The sequence below is a fragment of the Ursus americanus genome, chromosome 17 (assembly GCF_024610735.1).
Source record: "Ursus americanus isolate L20-20 chromosome 17, mUrsAme1.1.p, whole genome shotgun sequence".
NCBI classification, from domain to species: domain Eukaryota; kingdom Metazoa; phylum Chordata; class Mammalia; order Carnivora; family Ursidae; genus Ursus; species Ursus americanus.
Window position 1 is genome coordinate 18,389,736 of NC_142143.1, and position 17,296 is coordinate 18,407,031.

Below are 17,296 nucleotides of genomic sequence, written 5' to 3' on the forward strand. Positions count from 1 at the left end.
TGGTCTATGTGTCTGTTTATATGCCAGTACCATGCTGTCTTTGTGATCACAGCTTTGTAGTACAGCTCGAAATCTGGCATTGTGATGCCCCCAGCTTTGTTTTTCCTTTTCAACAGTTCCTTGGAGATTTGGGGCCTTTTCTGGTTCCATACAAATTTAAGGACTATTTGTTCCAGTTCCTTGAAAAATGTCATCAGTATTTTGATCGGGATAGCATTGAAAGTGTAGATTGCTCTGGGTACCATGGACATTTTAACTATGTTAATTCTTCCGATCCATGAGCATGGGATATTTTTCCATCTTTTTGTGTCTTCCTCAATGTCTTTCAAGAGTGATTTATAGTTTCTAGAGTATAGGTCCTTTACGTCTCTGGTTAAGTTAATTCCAAGGTAAGGTATGGTTTTTGGTGCTATTGTAAATGGGATGGATTCCCTAATTTCTCTTTCTTCAGTCCCATTATTCGTGTATAGAAATGCAACTGATTTCTGAGCATTGATTTTGTATCCCACCACATTACTGAATTGCTCTATAACTTCTAATAGTTTGGGAGTGGATTCTTTTGGGTTTTCCATATAGAGTATCATGTCATCTGCGAAGAGAGACATTTTGACTTCTTCTCTGCCGATTTGGATACCTTTTATCTCTTTTTGTCGTCTGATTGCTGTTGCAAGGACTTCTAGTACTATGTTGAATAATAGTGGTGAGAGTGGGCATCCTTGTCATGTTCCTGATCTTAAGGGAAAGGCTTCCAGCTTTTCCCCATTGAGAATAATATTTGCTATAAGCTTTTCATAGATGACTTTTATGAGATTGAGAAATTTACCCTCTATCCCTACACTCTGAAGGTTTTTAATCAGGAAACGATGCTGTATTTTGTCAAATGCTTCCTCTGCATCAATTGAGAGGATCATATGGTTCCTGAGTCTTTTCTTGTTGATATGATGTATCGCGCTGATCGATTTGAGAATGTTGAACTTCGCTTGCATCCCAGGTATGAATCCCACTTGATCATGATGGATAATCCTTTTAATATACTGTTGGATTCTATTAGCCAGGATCTTGTTGAGGATATTGGCATCCATATTCCTTAGGGAAATCGGTCTGTAATTCTCCTTTTTTTGATGGGGTCTTTGCCTGGTTTGGGGATCAAGGTAATATTGGCCTCATAGAATGAGTTTGGTAGCTTTCCTTCTGTTTCTAGTTTTTGAAATAGCTTTAGGAGAATAGGTATTATTTCTTCTTTGAATGTTTGGTAGAATTCCCCAGGAAAACCGTCCGGGCCTGGAGTTTTGTTATTTGGAAGGTTGTTTATCACTGATTCAATCTCTTCATAATTAATTGGCCTGTTTAAAAAATCAATTTCTTCCTGTTTCAGTCTTGGTAGTTTATAGGTTTCCAGGAAGGGCTCCATCTCTTCCAGATTGCTTACTTTATTGGCATAAAGCTGTTGATAAAAGTTTCTAATAATCCTTCCAATTTCATTGGTGTTGGTCGTGACCTCTCCTTTTTCATTCATAATTTTATTAATTTGGGTCCTTTCTCTATTCTTTTGGATAAGTCTTGCCAGCGGTTTGTCAATTTTATTGATTCTCTCAAAGAACCAGCTTCTAGTCCTGTTGATCTGCTCTACTGTACTTCTGGTTTCTAATTCATTGATTTCTGCTCTAATTGGTCAACTGCTTCCTCGTGAGTGGATTAGGCCTGTCCCTCTGTTGCTGTTCCAGCTTCTTGAGGTGAGAACATAAAACTGCATTTTAGATTTTTCTATTCTTTTGAGTGAGGCTTGGATGGCTATGTATTTCCCCCTTAGGACTGCCTTTGCAGTATCCCATAGATTTTGGACAGTTGTGTTTTCATTCTTGTTGGTCTCCATAAATTGTTTAAATTGATTTTTGATTTCCTGGTTTATCGAGTCATTCCTGAGCAGGATGGTTCTTAGTCTCCAAGTGTTTGAGTTTCTTCCAAAATTTTCCTTGTGGTTGAGTTCTAATTTCAGAGTGCTGTGGTCTGAGAATATGCAGGGGATAATTTCAGTCATTTGGTATCAGTTGAGACCTGTTTTGTGACCCAGAACATGGTCTATTCTTGAGAATGTTCCATGGGCATTAGAATAGAATGAGTATTCTTTGGTTCTGGGGTGTAGTGTTCTATATATATCTATGAGGTCCAACTCGTCGAGTATGGCATTCAAAGTTCTTGTTTCTATGCTGGGTTTCTGCTCTGGTGCTCTGTCTATTGCTGATAGTGGAGTGTTGAGGTCCCCTACTACTAATGTATTTTTATCTATATGTCTCTTTATTCTGCTTAAGAGTTGGCCTGTGTATCTGGCTGCTCCCCTGTTGGGGGCATATATATTTATAATTGTCATATCCACTTGTTGGATACACCCTTTAATATAGTGCCCTTCTGTGTCTCTAACTATAGTCTTTAGTTTAAAATCCAATCTGTCTGATATGAGAATTGCTACCCCAGTTTCTTTTGAGGTCCACTGGCGTGAAAGATGGTATTCCATCCCTTTACTTTCAGTCTGAATGTATCTTTAGGTTCAAAATGAGTCTCTTGTAGACAGCAAATGGATGGGTCATGTCTTTTTATCCAATCTGCAACGCTGTGGCATTTTATGGGAGCATTTAGGCATTTACATTGTGACAGATTATTGAGAGATATGAATTTAATGATGCCATGTTGCCAGTAAAGTATTTGTTTGTATTGGTTGTGACTTTCTGTTCTGTATCACTCTTGGGGCCTTTTTACTTTTATAGAACCCCCCCTTAATATCTCCTGTAGGGCTGGTTTCATGGTTACGAAATTGGTCAATGACTGGCGATTCTGGAAGGTCTTTATTTCTCCATCCATTCTGAATGAAAGACAGCCTTGCTGGATAGAGGATCCTTGGCTGCATGTTTTTCTCTGAAAGAGCTTTAAAAATGCCCCCCCCCCAACCCTTTCTCTCATTCCAGGTCTGTGTAGACAGGTCTGATGTAATTCTGATACCTTTGCCTTGGGACATGAGAAATTTCTTTGCCCTGGCCACTTTCAACACTGTATCCTTGGATCTAATATTTGCGAATTGCACTATGACGTGACGTGGCGTAGGTTTGTCGTGGTTGAGCTGGGAGGTGTCCTCTCTGCCTCTTGGACACGAATGTTTGTTTCCCTCGCTAGATTAGGGAAGTTTTCAGCTACAATTTGTTCAAATATCTCTTCTAGACCTCTGTTTTTCTCCACCCCCTCAGGGATGCCGATGATTCTGATACTGGAACGTTTCATTGAGTCAGTAATCTCCTGTAACCTACATTCCTGTGCATGGATTTTTTTGAGTCCAGATTCTATTTTAGTTTTTTCTTCTACTAACCCATCCTCTAATTCACCGATTCATTCTTCTGCCTCATTCACCCTGGCCGTCAGAGCCTCTAGTTTTGACTGCATTTGGCTCATAGAATTTTAAATTTCTGCCAAATTCGCTCTCATTTCCGCCCTTAGAGATTCTATATTCTCATTAACATTTTTGTTAATACTTTTTTCAAGTCTACACATCATCTTGACCATTGTTACTCTGAATTCCATTTCTCATAATTTGGTTATATCCATATCCATTAGCTCTGTGGCAGAGGCCACAGACTCATTGTCTTTTCTTTGCTGGGGGGGATTTCTCCTTCTCGTCATTCTGATGAGGAGAGGTTGCGGGGTTGTCCAGAGCCCAAATTATTGACCAGGACTCAGGCCATGCGCCCTTGTTTTATAGGGATCTTAGGGATGTGGGCTTCTTGATTTTTCAGCCTGCCTTCTTGGGGAGGGGCCTGCCGCACTGATACTCAGGCAGCCCTGTTTGGGTTGAGTCTCCGTGTCCCCTGCAAGGGAGGATGGGGATGGGCACGCTGTGAGCCGGTATTTCCAGGCTTCTGTTCTCTGGCGGCTTTCCCTGGCGGTTTGTTGTGCCTCTTCTGAGAGTCAGAGCAGCAGTGGCCGAATCTCAGCCTCTATCTCAGAACAGAGGGATCGCAGACTGTTCTCCACTGATGTTCTGGCCACTTTAACTCTGTTTCTGTTGGTGGTGCTCAACCCTGCAGCGTCCCAGGATGTGCGCCCCACACCTGGCGTCCCAGCCCTCACTTCCAGGGCCGGTGCGTCTCTGTCCTTTGTGTTTCTAACACCGCCAGCCGCCAGCCGCCCCGCGCGTGCTCCGGAAGCTCCTGGTCTCAGTCTGGTTCCGGTGAGCGCACCGGAGCGCTGTTTCAGTCTGGTGGCGCGCGCTCCCCGCTCACGGTCTCAGTCTGCTCTCTCGCGGGTGCCCTCTGTGAGTCTGCCCACTCCCCATGCAGGTGGCTACCGCTTCCCAGCGCCCGAACGCGGCGGCTCCCTCCCCCTTCCGTTTATCTTCCGATATCTGTGCGTGGTTTCACGGCTCCCCGCTTCGTACCTCAATACTCAGCACTGGAGATGTTCATTTGTAGAGATCCAGATGTATCTTCCTGTGTCTCAGGCTGATTCCATGGATGTTCAGGCTGGTCTGGTACCTATCCAGCTCGACTCAGGGGACCGGCTGAAAAAGGGGTCCCCTACTCCTCTACCATCTTAACTCCAACCTGACGCCCCTGATTTTTTCACATCTTTTCTGAACCTCCGACTTTGCAGTGTCCTTTTCTAATTTTGTTTTCCTGGCAACGAATACCTCATCTCCGGTTTCTGATCTGAAACACTCCATATTCTGAAAATATGGGGGTGAATACCATCTTCCTACCTGTTTGAAGACCTGAATCCACTCTTCGGTACCCACCAGCTCAGTCCTCTCCCCCTGTTTTATTTTCTTCTGCAGGCTTAGCTCTGACTACGTTTATTTATTAATTTATTTTCTGTCTCGCACAGGGAATGGCAGCCTGGCAGGAGAGGCTGGACCCTCTGCTTCATTCACTGCTTGGTCCCCAGGGCCTGGAATACTGCCTGGCCCACAGCAGAGGTCCTCACTGAGAATTTGTTGTCACATCCTTTTAAACAGTACCTTCTGTTTATTGAGCGTTTAGCTAGATGGCAAGAACTGTACTAAATGTTTAATGCATGACATCATTCTTATTCATATTGTCACAAGATTCTGGCAAGGTGGCTCGACTGCTGTCTTTCGGGTGATCTCAGCAGTTCTGTAAACAGCTCGAGGACATGCGAACGCATTGCGACCCGGACTGTGCTCTTACCTTTGCTCTTTATTTCTGTGCTCAGCGTTCACAAAGCTACCTCTCTGTAGCTTTCTGAAGTCAAAGCACAGAAAGATAGTTTGGCTTAATGGTTAATAGAAAGGGCCCTGCCCCCCACCCCTAGTCGAGATCTGAATTAGGATCTCTGCTCTGCTGCCATGGGGAGGAGAGTGGGGAAGAAAGGATTATTTCTTACAATTTTTGTCATTAGCAGATGTCAGGGTTATTCGCACTGCAGAGAACCCGCTTGCCGTGCTCTTGAGTCCCGGATTTGCCAACCCTGCCGAATAACCAGCGCACGGGTTAGCCCCAAGCTCCAGGCAGGGCCTGCAGCCAAGTCCCGCCTCCAGGCGTCCGCCACACCCTCCCCTCGGGGCTGCCCGGCTGGAGGACCGGGAGCCCACTGCGTCAGGACAACGCCTACCAGGGGCGTTTCTGCGGCCCCTATGTCGCAGGGGACATCCTTGGAATCTGTCCTCCCCTCCTAACGCCAGGTTAAAAACCTCAGCAGCACTTTGCTGTTTGCAAAACTGCCTGCCACCGACGACCCGGAGCTAGAGACCTCACTCGCTAGGGGAGCCAGCATGTCAGCTGTGGTCCTGGAGAACGCAAGCTCTGGCAGGAAATTCTCGGACGGACAGGTGAGCCAAAGCAGGCCCGCCTGCGCGCTGCACCATGAGGGGAGTTTGGTCCCTGGTGGTAAAGGGTCTGAGGAATGTTGACGTTTCCTACTCCCTTAAGCTCACAGGGGAGTCTGAATTTATTTGAAGGTGATGACAGTGTCCAGGAAGGTCCTCAACAACTGTTCCCTAGGGAAGGACATCTATCCTGTGGGACTTTCAGGGAAAGAGAGCTGCTTGAGGAGTTGGGGATCTGACTCTCAGAGCTGCCCCCAACTAGCTGTGTGTCTTTGGACAAGTCACTGTCCCTCTCTGTTGCCTGCTTTCTCTTTCCTACCCTGAAGTGGCTGGTTCGTTATAATCTGGAATGGGAGATGGGATTCTTCTAGATCTGCTCTCTTGTGATATTTATGAAGTGCTCTCAGCCAGCTATCAAAATGGCTAAATTGTAAGAAATTGTATCCTTTTTTCACCTTTGGGAGAAAATGAGGCAAGAAGAAGTCTCAGACTCACTCAGGCCTGGGGAAAGGGAAAAATAAACAGAGAGGAAAATGAACAAGACTCAGCCCTGGACTGGGAATGTGACAGAACCCTAGACGTGACTTGGGGATAATGTCAGGGTGTATTCTGTTCTCCGGAATTCATTGCCTTTCTCTCGAGGTGGATAATTGCAGAATACATCCTTTAACTGACTTATCACACTCCTAGGCTCTAGGGTTCAGGCTTAAAGTCCAGCCCTGGGAAATAACACGACTTGACAGACATGTGTCGTCTGCAGGATCAGTGAGAGCCAGCTAGAGAACAGACAGGCTGGAGAGGAGAGGATGGTTGATGTTTTATCTAACTAGAGCCACCACAGAACTTTGGACTGACTTTTTTTTGAGTCCTGTAAGAAAGACTTCCTTTGAAAAAGGTATGCAGTGCTTGGTAGACAGAACTCCACGTGGAGAAGGGATAGCGTGAGCCTCAGACAGATTCCAGAACAGATCTTGGCTCTCATCACTTAGTTCCGGTGCCCCTGGCCATGGGCCTCCCACAAACACGGGAGGAAGTGAGGGGTAGCCATCTGGTTACAGAGCCATGGGAGCTTCAAGCTTTATTTATAGAATACTTAGAAGATTGAGAACCACAGACTGTTATTCTCGGTGACTGTGGATAGAGAGGAGGGTTCAGAGCAGGCCTGGTAATACCTTGGCATTGAAAGCAGGGTACTGAACTTTGCAAAACTTAAGGTTGATCCACTTGAAAAATTGGAATAAAAATACCCATGTCCTTAGGCTGGGATGAGAATTCAATGAAATAGTGTCCGGAAAGCTCTTAGCACAGTTCCTGGAGCAGAGTGTCTAGCCAGAACTGATTTGATTGTTCGACCAAACGTGTCTGGAACATTGGCAAGAGAGACAAGCACCGAGTCGAGCACAGTGGTTGGTAGAGCTACACCGTGGAGGGAGACTGGACATGGAGTCAGAAAATGTGAGCTCTCGTCTTTGGTTCACTGAAGCTGTGTAGTGGGGAAGTCACTTAACTAGGATGAACGGGCTCAGTCTGGAATCTGTAAAACTGAGGTGGTGGGGGACTGGGGGGGTTGGACTAGAATAGTCTTCAGGATTCCTTCCAGCTCTGACAGTCTGCAAAAAAGGCATAGTTTATGCCTTCTCGAAGCTCCCCACCCAGATGAACGGCCCCTGCTGGACGCAATTCTGATACAAGGCTGGAGAGCGCGTGCTATGTCACGTGCTCTACACACAGAACAGACACGACAAGCCTGCAAGAGATGTTTGGCTCATTCATTCACCCAGGAGACTTATTGTGCCCCTACTGTGTGCCAGGGGCAGCAGAGTTTCCGTGGCAGTGAAACATATTCTAGTGGAGAAGAAAAACGATACAATAGCGAATCAGATGGACACATAAATTCATGTAGAGAAAAGAGCTGTGAAGAAAAATAGAGCAGGGCAGTGGAACACGAGAGGAGGGGAACTCAGAAATCAGAGCTCTGAATGGTGAAGCCAGGGTTCAAGTGCCGATCTCACGTCCAAACCCCCGGGGCACTGCTCTGCCCCACAGCCTCCTCCTGCAGAGCCAGGCTGGAATACGGAGCTATAGTGTGTCTGTGGTAGGATGTCTGCACCTTGTTTTTGCTTGTCTTCCCCTGTGGGTGTGTATGCGTAAAATCACACATGCAATTACAGGCCTTCTACCACCGCTCCAAAAAGCACTAAGATCGAAAGGAACACCTAGCTAAATTTTGTTCTTAATTTTGAAAAATACTCTTTCCCAAAGATAACAGTGTATTTGCGAGACACAACCATGGAGAATGTATTTCTCCTGTTAAATGTATTGCCCAATGATCAAAATTCTTTCCTTCCCAGGTGTTAGTAAACTTCAGTTTCCCTGCCCTATTTCTTCCTGTCTAGTTTCCGAGCTACTTTTCTCTACCTTTACCCATCCTGGCTGGACGTGTTTCTAAGTCAACTCACATGCCTTTTGAAAACAAATAAGGTATAGATTATGAGCCAATAAAAATATATTCTGGGAGAGATTTGCCCAAGGTCCCATACTGGATCAACACAGCAAGGCTGGAATCAGAATCCACCCAAGGCCACACCGTATCACAAACTTCCATGAGCTTCTTTTCATTTAAGGTCCCTCAAATTTTGAAAAGGGGAGCTGTTGTCTCAGTTGGTCTGTCACTGGGAGGCAGAAAAAGGATCGTGGAATTGTTGGACCCAGGTTCGAAACCAAGCTCTGCCACTCATTAGCTGGGTGTCTTTGGACAATGGACTGAACCTAGCGGAGTCTATTTCCTCATTTGCAAAATAATGGCACGTACCTCAGGGTGCAATTGTGAGGACTAGATGAGCTAATTACATGTAAACTCCTACAACAGTGCTAGTTGCTGCCAGTGATGTTGTTTATTAACTATGAAAAGCACCAGGTATGGCTTCTGGCACATAGTGGGCAATGGCAAGTCCTATTATTAATATTAATAACAACAAAGAGTAGTACCTTATCGTATGGTAAATGTGAATTTGCAGACATATTTGGGAAAAGTCATAATTAAAAAAATAGGTTGTGCATTTATCAGTGGTTTCAAAATCTTTCATGGTTAAGGATCATTTGGGAGAAGATGCAGATTCTAAGCTCCTACCCCAGATACTCATATTCGATAGGTTAGGGTGGGGCTCAGGAATCTGCACTGGAACAGAGAATCCCCAGGTAATTCCGAAGTGGAGAAGCAAGGAACACTCACTGAAAAACTCTGATCTAGAAAGCATATGGGGAGAAAGTGAAGGGGACAGGCGTGGGTAAGAGTAGGCTGTCAGGAGTGGTACTGAATAACTGGTCTGCAAGAAATAGGGGCCTTAATATGGACATACTGCCCATAGCAGAAGGAATTAAGCAGAATGATATTCAGAAGCCTGGGTTATTGACCTGCTACCCACCACCTGTATGACTTCAGAGGAGTCACACCTTTCTCTCTCTGGCATAGTTTCCCCGTCTGCAAAATAAGGGGGTGAAACTAAATGAACTCTAAAAACAGGGCCTGCTCTGCGAGTCAAGTCCCACGTCGGCATCAGAAGCCAAATGGGATACATAGAACCAGGACGGATTTTTCACCTCCGCTGGGGAATGCAGAGGTCTCCTGGCAGAAGTGAGACCAAACGGCAAGCTAAGCTATTTGAAAGGGGAGGAGACAGAGTGGTGCAGGGCATTTGCTTTAATGAGGAGCTGAAAAGACAAGGAGAAAGCCTTGGTTCCTGTGTGCAGGTCTCAGGAGATGAGGTCCCAAGATACTCCTGAATGTCAGAAAGAGCTGTTCTATCCTGCTGGCCATGGGGAGACTTTGAAGAATTCTGAGTAGAAGGACACAGCAAAATTCTGTTAGGGCGGATCGATATAGATCACTAAGAGCTCGATTAGTGTGGTAGCAGTAGAACAAAAGAAGGACCTGACCCCAAGGCTCATTTCTGGAGAAGGTCAGCTGGGACTCGGACCTGCACCGGAGCAGAAAGGTGGTGGTGACGGGAGTCGAGGAAGGGTGCATTCAAATTGGAGTTGCCCCAGTCATAGGTGGTGTAATCTGGAATGTGTTACTTTTCTTGGAAGCCAACAGGAAACAATGTTGCCAATTGAACCAGAAATGAAACTCTTTTGTCCTTTCAAGGAAACCAGAAAGGACTAAGGGTTCAGTGTGCTCTGGGAGGAAGAAGGCTGACCTCAGAGAACCTTCTGCTTATCTCTGGCAGGGTTTAAAAGAAGGAGAGGCAGGACAGAGTCTTGCAAGAAGCTTATCTCTGGCAGGGTTTAAAAGAAGGAGAGGCAGGACAGAGTCTTGCAAGAAGCCGTGAGTCGTGGACGTAGGCTGAGGTCAGATGGCGTGGGGTCCTACCCTGGCTCCGTCGCTGACTGCAGAATTATGGGCAATTACTTACCTTCTCTAAGGCTTCATTTTGTTGTCAGTAAAAGCAGACACTTTGGGGATAGTAAAACCCGCCACCTAAATTGTATCAACATTAAATGAGATAATCCAAATCAAGTGCTTAATATAACGCCTGGGACATTATAGGCTCTTAATAAATGGTAGATTAACTATACTGGAATTTTTAAAAAAGACAAACAACTTTTTTCAAGAAAGAATATCATGGTCCATTTAGGGATGTGTAACAGTTCAGCCTTCCAATTCACGTGACGCTCCCTCTAATTATACCTGCAGATAATTTTGGTTCTTGCCCCCCACCTCTGTTCTGGGTGAGGTTCTGGGAAAATTTGAATTTTCTGAATGAAAAGAATTTCATCAGGGGCCATCAGTATTCACGCCAGACTTATTTATGCTGAGTCACTGGGAGAGCCTGCCCAACACAGCCTTCTCACTGAGCTGATGTAACACCCATGCCACTAATTTCATCAGTTTCCTTACAAGAGAGTAATTGTTCCGCCCGGGTTTTTTTCTTCCTAGTTTTAGGTACATGCTCTTGATTTGTGAGCACATATGGAACTTTATATATTTTTGTAAAGCTAGACGGTACAGTTTTTAAAGGTTGCAGCAAACCCTGCAATGTCAACCCTAATCTTACCTTAGTGTGCTGTCATATGCATGTAGAAAGTGCTAGATCCTTGGATACTTTGCTATGAAGTGTAAGACCTCCATCTTCTGATAGGTTATTTGTGCTTACTTTTATGTATTTTGTGACTCTTTCAATAATTGGATATTTTAGGTCCTAGCATACAAGGACAATGTTTTCCTGAGCGTGATGCTTCCCTGAGATCTTTGCCAAAGGCCAAGAAGTCATTCTTGTGTATTTATATTTCCATCATTTTTATATGTAAACTGTCTTACCTTTTGTGTTTTCTTCATCTTGTGAATACTGCTTTGACAGGGCTTATGATAAGCATGATTTTCCAGATAAGGAAACTTAGAAGAAGAACTATTTGCCCAAAGTGTTCCAGCTGGTAACTGGAAGACAGGTCTTTGGTCTCAAACACCCATTTTTAGTCCTTTCCATACCATATTTTTCAGTGTTTTCATGGACACTTTTTGAACTGTATTCTACCACCTCTAAGGATCTTTGTGTGGCGTCTGTGTCTATTAAGCCAAATATTGAGCTCCTGAAGGATGGGGCATTGTCTTATTCATTTTGGGATCTCAGAGACCTAATAGTGCCTGGCACTTGGTAGTGCTCATTAAGAGGAATTGGATCTACAGGATGCCTGCTGACATCCGTGAGTAATGAAAGTTTTCCAAAATTGAATTCTGACCTTTGAGTATCATTGAAAATATCACCTCCCCTGACTTACCTATCTTCCACCAGATATTATATGCTTCGACGTAGAATATAGATGGCTTATGGTAGTCCAAGCCTGGACTGGGAGAGTTCATGCTGGCCTCTTTCTTGGAGGTTTCACAGGAAAACGTTTTAACCAAGAGCACTTCATCTTGTAGGAAACAAGCTATATTGAAGACAACTCCAATCACAGTGGAGCCATATCATTGATCTTCTCCCTCAAAGAAGAAGTTGGTGCCCTGGCCAAGGTCTTGCGCTTATTTGAGGTAAGTATTCGTTTCTGCCTTGGCTAATGCATAGCAGACTTCTGGGTTATTTTCTAATTGAACGCAGTGAAAAGAACATGGGATCTGGAACTGGAAGACCTGATTTTCAGCTCAGGCGCTGACATTAACCAACTGTGTGACTTCAGTGCAGTCTTCCATTGTATCTGGAGTGCTGTTTCTCCATTCATAATCAGAATCGTTGAGAGTCACTTGTGGCACGCAAAGGAAGCTGGCGCTGGTTATAGACTTTTCTTATCAAGCTCTTCTTGAATTAATTCCTATCTTCTCTGTGTTCCCAAAGCACTTTGCTTTTAACTGCAGCATTTATCTGCCTTGTTACATATCTACATTTTCTGTCTGGGCCTGTTTCTTCAGGCAGGGAAACTCGGCGGAGTCATCTTTATATCCTCTACAGACCAATTTTATACATATTTTATGTTCAATTAATAATGAAATTCAATTTAAATAAAAGCAAAACAAATTAGGCTTTATTTTTTAATTTTTTTGTCCTGGATTTTAAGAAGGAATATTTTTGAACCAATTAATGTTTACCCCAAGTTCTTTAATAAAATTATATCTCGCGGGGCCTCTTGATAGTGCAGTCGGTTAAGTGTCCAACTCTTGGTTTCAGCTGGGGTCCTGATCTCAGGGTCCTGAGATGGAGCCCCATGTTGGGCTCAGTGCAGAGTCCACTTGGGTTTTTCTTTCCGTCTCTCTGAGCTCCCCCCCACCCCGACTGCTCTTGCACACATGCTCTCTCTCTCTCAGATAAATAAATAAGTCTTTAAAAAAATTACATGTGGTGACTGAATACATAAATCAAAGGAGAAGAGACCCATGTCCCATGCAGAAGAATTCCAAATAATTTAAGTAGATATTCTGTATTCAGAGAAGAGCCTCATTCCCCACTCTTCAAGTGTGGGCCACATAGTGTGACTTTTTTCCAAACAGGACAGGACGGAAAGGGGGTGGAGAACCCAACAAACACTAGCTCACCCAGGCGATGTAGGTCAGTATCAACAGTGATGACTCATGTAGGAGGATGAACCCTTGATATGACTTGATGACAATGGTCCTTTACCTCTGTGGTCTTCCTCCCCTGAAACCATAATCCCAGTGTAGCTATGAGAAAACATCAGACAGGTCTCAGTTAAGGAACATTATACAAAATACCTGACCTATATTCCTCAAAACTATCAAAGGCATTCAAAAAACAAGAAGTGTCTGAGGAATTGTCACAGTCAAGAGAGGAGCCTAAAGGGATATAACATCTAAATGTAATGTGGGTCTGGAATGGGAGCCTAGTGCAGAAAAAGGACATTAGATATAAATAAAAAAATTCAAATACATTATGGTCTTTAGTTTATGAAAATGCGTCAATGTTAGTGCATTAATTGTAACACATATTCCATACTAACGTAAGATGCTAGTAATCGAGGAAACTGGGTGCAGAGTATATGGAAATTTTTCATATTATCTTCTCAATTTTTCTATAAATCTAAAATTTATCTAAAAAATAAAGTCTCTTTTTAAAAACGTTGAACTTGGCTATCCAAAGGAGGTGGGGGTGGGGTGGGGAGTTGAATGTCTGCCTGAATGAGAGCAAACAATGAGCACAGAGAAGACAGACAGAGTACTTTCTGAATGACAAACTGTTCAGGAGGCAGAATGTATCTGCAAAATGCTCCTATGCAACATTTTAGCCTTTGTATTACACAGTTAATCAGCATTTTCCCCTTGAGAGGTCAGGCCTTAATCAGTTAATAAATTAAATAATTGTAAATTAACAGGATGTTTTCAACCTAATAAATAAACCACAAGTAACTAAATTACCAGGACTAGATAAAATGCACGCAGAGGCAGTGTGTGTGTGTGTGTGTGTGTGTGTGTGTGCGTGTTTACTCTGAGTGAACTTTTTAAAGCATTATTCAAAAGTCAACTGCCATGGTCAGTAAGTGGTGTTATTATACACATTCACAGAGGAGGCAACAGAGGTCACTGTATTGGGATTGGTGAAGGGTTTTTGTTAGTTTGTGTGTTGCATTTTTTCCAAATATATTTCAGAAGTTGCTCTAGACATTGTATAGACCAGCATCCCTTCGACCCTTCTTAATAGACTGGCAAAATTCAGAGTTAAGTTAGATTCATTCAAGGTGTTGAAGGAAGATCGACATTGGAATTCTAGTGTCTGTGGAACCACCGTACATGATAAACCAGGCACAGAGGATCCTTGATTTGGTCCCCATTCAACTTGGTAGAGGAGGCATTACTATTGGGCATGAAGGAAGTGCGGTTCTGAGAGGCCGAGTCATTTGTTCAAGTCACACAGCTAATGTATGCTGATGATGGGATCCCGGATTTCCAAGCCATGAGCTCTCTCTGGCACCCACACCTCAGCCAAATACACTTGTCTCTGCACATCCCAGTACTTCCGGAGTTTTTTTAAAATGCAAATATCATGGCTCCATCCTCCTATTCTTCGAGGGAAAGGGATCTGTCACCAGGTATTCCTTCTTTCTTTCAAAGTGAAACGTGTATCAAAGTGCAAGAAAAATAACTATCCATATTCCCTCAACCACATCAGCCACGTTTTGACAAGTTCACTTTCATTTTTTTCATGTATGATTATGGTTTCAAAAATTACAAATTAACATTCTGTTTCTTAAAAAAGAAATACAGCATTAAAGATGCCGCTGTAGTCCTTTCTGTAGTCCTTTCCCCTCAGTCCTGTCATGCTGCAAACTTCCCGGCCAAGGCAGTATTATTGTGAGTTTAGTATATTTCTTTCTATATGTCAGGCCTTTAAAAAATGATTTTGATATTGACAAGGACTGGGCTGTGCACGCTGTTCTGCAGTCTCTTTGGGTCAGTTCAGTAGAGCCGTCAAGAGCATGGACTCTGGAGATAAAGCTGTGTCTTTGGAAAAATCACTTGACTTCTCTGCTTCAGTTCCTCATAATAATAATAGCATCTGTTTCAGAGGGTGGTTCTGAGGATTAAATGACTTAATGCAGGTAAAACCCTCAGAGTAGTTACACACGACGTGTTCAGGAAGAATTGCTATGTATTTTTTTTTTTTTTCTGAATTCAGTGCTTGGAGATATATATGTGTATAAATAGATAGATATAGATACACACAGATCAAGTTAATAACTTCTGAAGAGTAGTTCTTAATACGCATGTACCATATTTTATTTATCCATCTCCTTATTTTGAGCATCCATGGTGTTTCCTATTTTCTGAAGTCACAGACAATTCTGCAGTACTTTGTTCTTTCTTCTTCTGTTTTTTTTTTTTTTTTTTGGTATGCAATGTGCAAATATTTCTCTAGGGTAGATACCTAGAATTTCAATTGCTGGTCCTAGGGCATGGACATTTTTAATTTTATTTTATTTTATTTTATTTGAGAGAGAGAGTGTGTGTGGGGGTGGGAGGGGGGCAGAGGGAGAGAGAGAATCCCAAGCAGGTTCCATGCTCAGTGCGGAGCCTGACATGGGGTCGATCCCATGACCCTGAGATCATGACTTGAGTTGAAATCAAGAGTCAGATGCCTAACCAACTGAGCCACCCAGGCATTCCAACATTTTTAGTTTTAAAAGAAACTAAGCTGTTCTCCAAATGTCCTGTAACAATTTATGCTACCATTAGTTTACTGTGGGAACACTGATTTCTCTATATTTTTAAGGTTATTTGCTTATTGCTTTTTCATCTTGGACAATAGAATGGGCGCAATGTGGTAATTTATTGTTTTAATTTTCATTTCCCTGATTATGAGCGAGATGATAGGGTGTCTTTTCATATTACATGACCTTAGATTTTATTCTTTTGTAAATTGGGACTTGTCCATTCAGATTTAAATTTTTTTCAGCTGCAATTTTATCTTGTTCTTACTGATTTCTTGACATTTTTTGTAATCTGAATACCATTGTGTGGATGACAAATATTTCCTTCCCGTCTCTTTATTTTGCTTGGGTTTATGGTATCATTTGTCATACTGAGCTTTTAAATTCTAGTGTAATTTATATTTTCAGTCACTTCCTTTATGGGTTTTAGATTTTTGTTTGTTTTTTTGTTCTTGAATTTTTCTTAAATTTCACTAGTGACTCAATCAGGAATGAGTTTCACTGCTCTAAGCTATTGCCAGGGAAGGAGTTCTCGCTGTCAGCAGGGACTATACCCACTACATTCCATGAAATAAATAATATTTAATATTCAGAATATTTTAATGTTTTCTATAAATTAAATCGTTTGTTACTTAGTGGTGATAGGTGATATCATACCCATTTTAGAGATGAGGAAGCTGAAGGTCAGGGAGCTCCGTGGTTTGTTTAGGTAAACATTCAGTGTGGTAGAACCTCAGAAATTGACCTAGGGTCTGTGGTTCTAAACACCCAGGCTTATCATTTTTATCAGAGAAAATCAATTGTTTACGAGAAAGCAAAACAATATAACCATTATTTTGCATATCTTCTTTTCAAGAGAATGCCTTTGACCTGGGAATGCCAGAACAAAGAATTGAAAACCAAGAGAAAAATGGTTGGGCTTTAGTGCTCTTTCTAAATCTCAGGATCTGTGTCCTTGGGAAGCCACTTTATCCCATCACCCCTCTGATACTACTATGGGGGTGCATTAGGGAGCTTTCTGGGGTTAAGATTTTATGAGGATTCAAAGGATCCCTTATCAAGAGTGCGTATCTTTGGTCCCAAATATCATAGTAGCTCCATGTTGTGATATACGGAGTATTAGGAGCATAGATTTTGTACTGTGGGGTTTGAATCCTGGATCTCATGGACTTCGGCAGATCCTTTAACACATATGCCTGTGTGTATTCATCTGAAGAGTGGGGCTAATGATCCCTACCTCCAGGGAGCCGTGAGGATTTACATGCTGCATAAAATGTGTGATATGCCTCTGAGCCTACGAAAGGTGCTCATACCATGTCTCTTCCTTGATCCCTTCCACATGTGCTCTATGAGCCCTATGAGAAATCCTGGAAAAACTATGAAGATGAGGAGGATGTTAGAAGACTAGAGAAAATCCAAAGCCTTGAGTTTTAATTTTTCTTTCCAAAAGAAGGTAAAAAAAAGTCTAGAATGAATTACTGAATATCGTTTGTGAGCATTCACAGGCAAATGGCAATGACCGAGAGTCAGGGCAGGGCCGTTAGAGAAAAGCAGAGTAGTTTAGTAGAGCGGAGAGATTGTGGTGGCCATCGTGTGTCTGTGTATTTATATCTCTCATGATATCTGTGTAAATGAGGCAGAAGAGTGAGCATTAGATGGAAATGGAGACAAAACCCCAAAATTTTGTGGTTGTCACTGAACTTCTGGACCATATAAAATGAAGACAAAGGTAATAAAAGGCAAAAACCAATGAAAGAATCTAAACTACACTTTATGCAGTGTTTCCTAAACAATATTCTGTTGAATTCTATACAT

General features: G+C 42.8%; 1 protein-coding gene across 1 annotated transcript in view; it reads left to right on the plus strand.

Moving 5' to 3' along the window:
• The first annotated feature begins 5,567 nt into the window (after positions 1–5,567).
• The window catches only part of PAH (phenylalanine hydroxylase), a 67,162-nt gene continuing 55,433 nt past the window's right edge, over positions 5,568–17,296 (plus strand). Inside the window, exons 1-2 of the mRNA XM_045780176.2 lie at positions 5,568–5,830; positions 11,751–11,858. Of these exons, the coding sequence (XP_045636132.1) occupies positions 5,774–5,830; positions 11,751–11,858 (165 nt within the window). The 5' untranslated portion in view covers positions 5,568–5,773. The remainder of the gene's footprint in view (positions 5,831–11,750; positions 11,859–17,296) is intronic.